Consider the following 2500-nt stretch of genomic DNA (forward strand, 5'->3'; position numbering starts at 1 on the left):
ACTGAGGTAGGCCTGGCGAGGAGCTCAGTCAGGGTAGAGAGGGAGGATGTGGGGGACTTAAAGACAGGTGGAGAGGTCAGCAGGTGAGTTGTGTGTGAGAGTGTGTGTGAGATGGTGTGCGTCGAGTTCATTTTAGCCATCGGTCAGCCCGGCAGTGTGTGTAAAGTCCAAACATCCCACTTTGCGTTTGGCCATCTCACCTCATCCTCTTCTCTCTGTTGTAGCTCTTATGTGTAAGTTCTGCTACATGATCTATGTTTGTTTTGTCTTCTGTCCTTTCTTTTTGTCCTGCCATCACCATCACCTTCACTCATCCCAACTCTCCATGAATCTCAAACTCAACCAAACCGACATACTACCACCACAATGTTCCATAACCCAATCCGATTGTGCCACCTGCCTGTGGCCAACCAATCAGAGCCCATGGCCCCTCCTCAGGAGGTCAAGTGCACCAGTGCCAGCTCGACCAGTATTCTGGTAAGTTGGCTTCCTCCACCCGAGGGCTCGCGCAACGGCGAGATCACGGGCTACTCCATAACCTACTCACCACTGGCGGACAGAGACAACGGCACGGCCCAGAGCGTCAGCAGCCCGCTTCCGGAAGCTTCCACGTTCCTGCTGCAGGGCCTGAAGAAGTGGACAGACTACAGTGTGAGCGTGAGCGCGCTCAACAAGGCCGGCGCCGGACCCTCCAGCCCCGCTGTCATCGTCCGCACCGAGGAGGATGGTATGTTACCATGGCAACACCTGTTCCCTCCTCCCCCCCCCCCTCCGAGCCTTCCTGCACACTCTGACCTCAGTGACCTTTGACCCCCCCCCCCTCTGAGGTGCCCTGGTCTGTGTGGCCTCCCTTCAGCTGTGAGCGTCCACAGCCACGCTCCTGTCCTCTGGACTCCCTCCTCTCTCTGGCCAGCACTCTTCTGCTAAATGTTGTCCGACTCTCCACCGACTCTGACCTTATAAGGCTTGTGCTGGCAGGTTTCCCTCTTTTGAATGTGTCTAAGCACTAACATCACACGCTTGCTTCCCAGTCTCTGGCACTCACTGGCAGCTTGATCTGTCAGGAACACTCAGGCCGATGGATGAGAGAAGTGACTTTTCAAGACACTCCTAAGACCCTTTTGGCAACCGTAGTGACAGATTTTTTAACCTCATTCTTTCTTGTGAAATGCTTTGAAATCCAAGGCATCTTGTTTGCCTATTTTTCTTTCACACTTTTTCCATATTGTATTAATTATCTTTCTCAATTTTTATTGGCTTTGTGTCCAGTCGTATTTTGGTGGTAAACCTTTAAAAAAAATGAAGCAGATTTTTGTCTCATCCCACGTGGGGTAACCATGAAGTATTTTCTCCTGTAGCTCTGATGCGCAATCCTCCTCTATCCCACAATGCCTCTCTAGTTCCTAGTGGTCCTCCACGTGGTGTACAAGTGGAGGTCATAAATTCCACCACAGCCAAGGTGATGTGGCGTTCTCCTGTTGCTAAGCAACAACACGGTCAGATTCGGGGGTACCAGGTGACCTACATCCGTCTGATCAGAGATGAGCCTGTGGGGCAGCCCTGCATCAGAGACCTGCTCACTGTGGGGTCAAAGGTCAGTGAGAATCACACCCACACACTCTCTCTCTCAGACACACACACACATTCAGTCCAGTTCTTAATCATGAACTCATCCACTCACATCCATCCACTCACAGCCCTGTGGTGTCAGATTTTATCAACTGGTGTAATTCATCCATTTTAGATATCAATGTCAGTAAGACCCAGGAGATGATCATTGATTTTGGGAAAAAACAGGATGCCATCTCCCCTGTTTTCATTAAAGGTTGTATCAGCGATTTCAGGCCCAAACATAAATGATCATGTTCATCTAATCTTTCCTTACGATCCGCTAGCTGTCTGCCCCATAGGCACCCTAGGCTCCAAGATCTGTACACAAAAACAATTGCTATCAACAAGTGTTGGCAACCACTCAAAGGCAAAATAAAGTGTTCCAACCAATAACCGACGAGATGCACGTTCAGGAGAGTTTCAGTTGCACGGGAGGGAGGGGGGAGGGAGTAGCGAGCTAGCTTTGTTTTCTTTGAACATCAACAGAAGTGACATTACACCGCATTTGCTGATACAACCTTTAATGGTCAGGCTGTGGATACTGTTCAGAAATATAAATATCTTGGGACTGTGATTGACAACAAACTAACATTTGAGCATCAGGTTGACAATTTGTGTAAGAAAGCTCACAAACGCATGTACTTACCTTTTAGGAAGATGTTTTACAGTTGTTTTATTGTATCTGTTCTTACTTTTTCTTTTATTTGCTGATATGGGTCTTTAACTCTGAAGAACAAAAACCATCTCCATTGTACAGTATAGTTAACAAATGTAGTAAGATTACTGGGGCTACCTTAGTTAACATTCCTTCCCTGCACAAGAACAGAGCACTCAAAAAAGCCTGGTCGATCCTGGATGATCCCAGTCACCCCTTGTTCTCAGAGTTTAC

The 2500-nt window shown here is 48.2% G+C and overlaps 1 protein-coding gene across 1 annotated transcript in view; it reads left to right on the top strand.

Moving 5' to 3' along the window:
* The window catches only part of LOC125292195 (receptor-type tyrosine-protein phosphatase delta-like), a 98185-nt gene that overhangs the window by 72782 nt on the left and 22903 nt on the right, over positions 1-2500 (top strand). The window contains 2 exon segments of the mRNA XM_048239399.1: positions 419-727; positions 1401-1594. Coding sequence (XP_048095356.1) covers positions 419-727; positions 1401-1594 — 503 coding nt within the window.

The sequence above is a fragment of the Alosa alosa genome, chromosome 1 (genome assembly GCF_017589495.1).
Source record: "Alosa alosa isolate M-15738 ecotype Scorff River chromosome 1, AALO_Geno_1.1, whole genome shotgun sequence".
Taxonomy (NCBI): Eukaryota; Metazoa; Chordata; class Actinopteri; order Clupeiformes; family Clupeidae; genus Alosa; species Alosa alosa.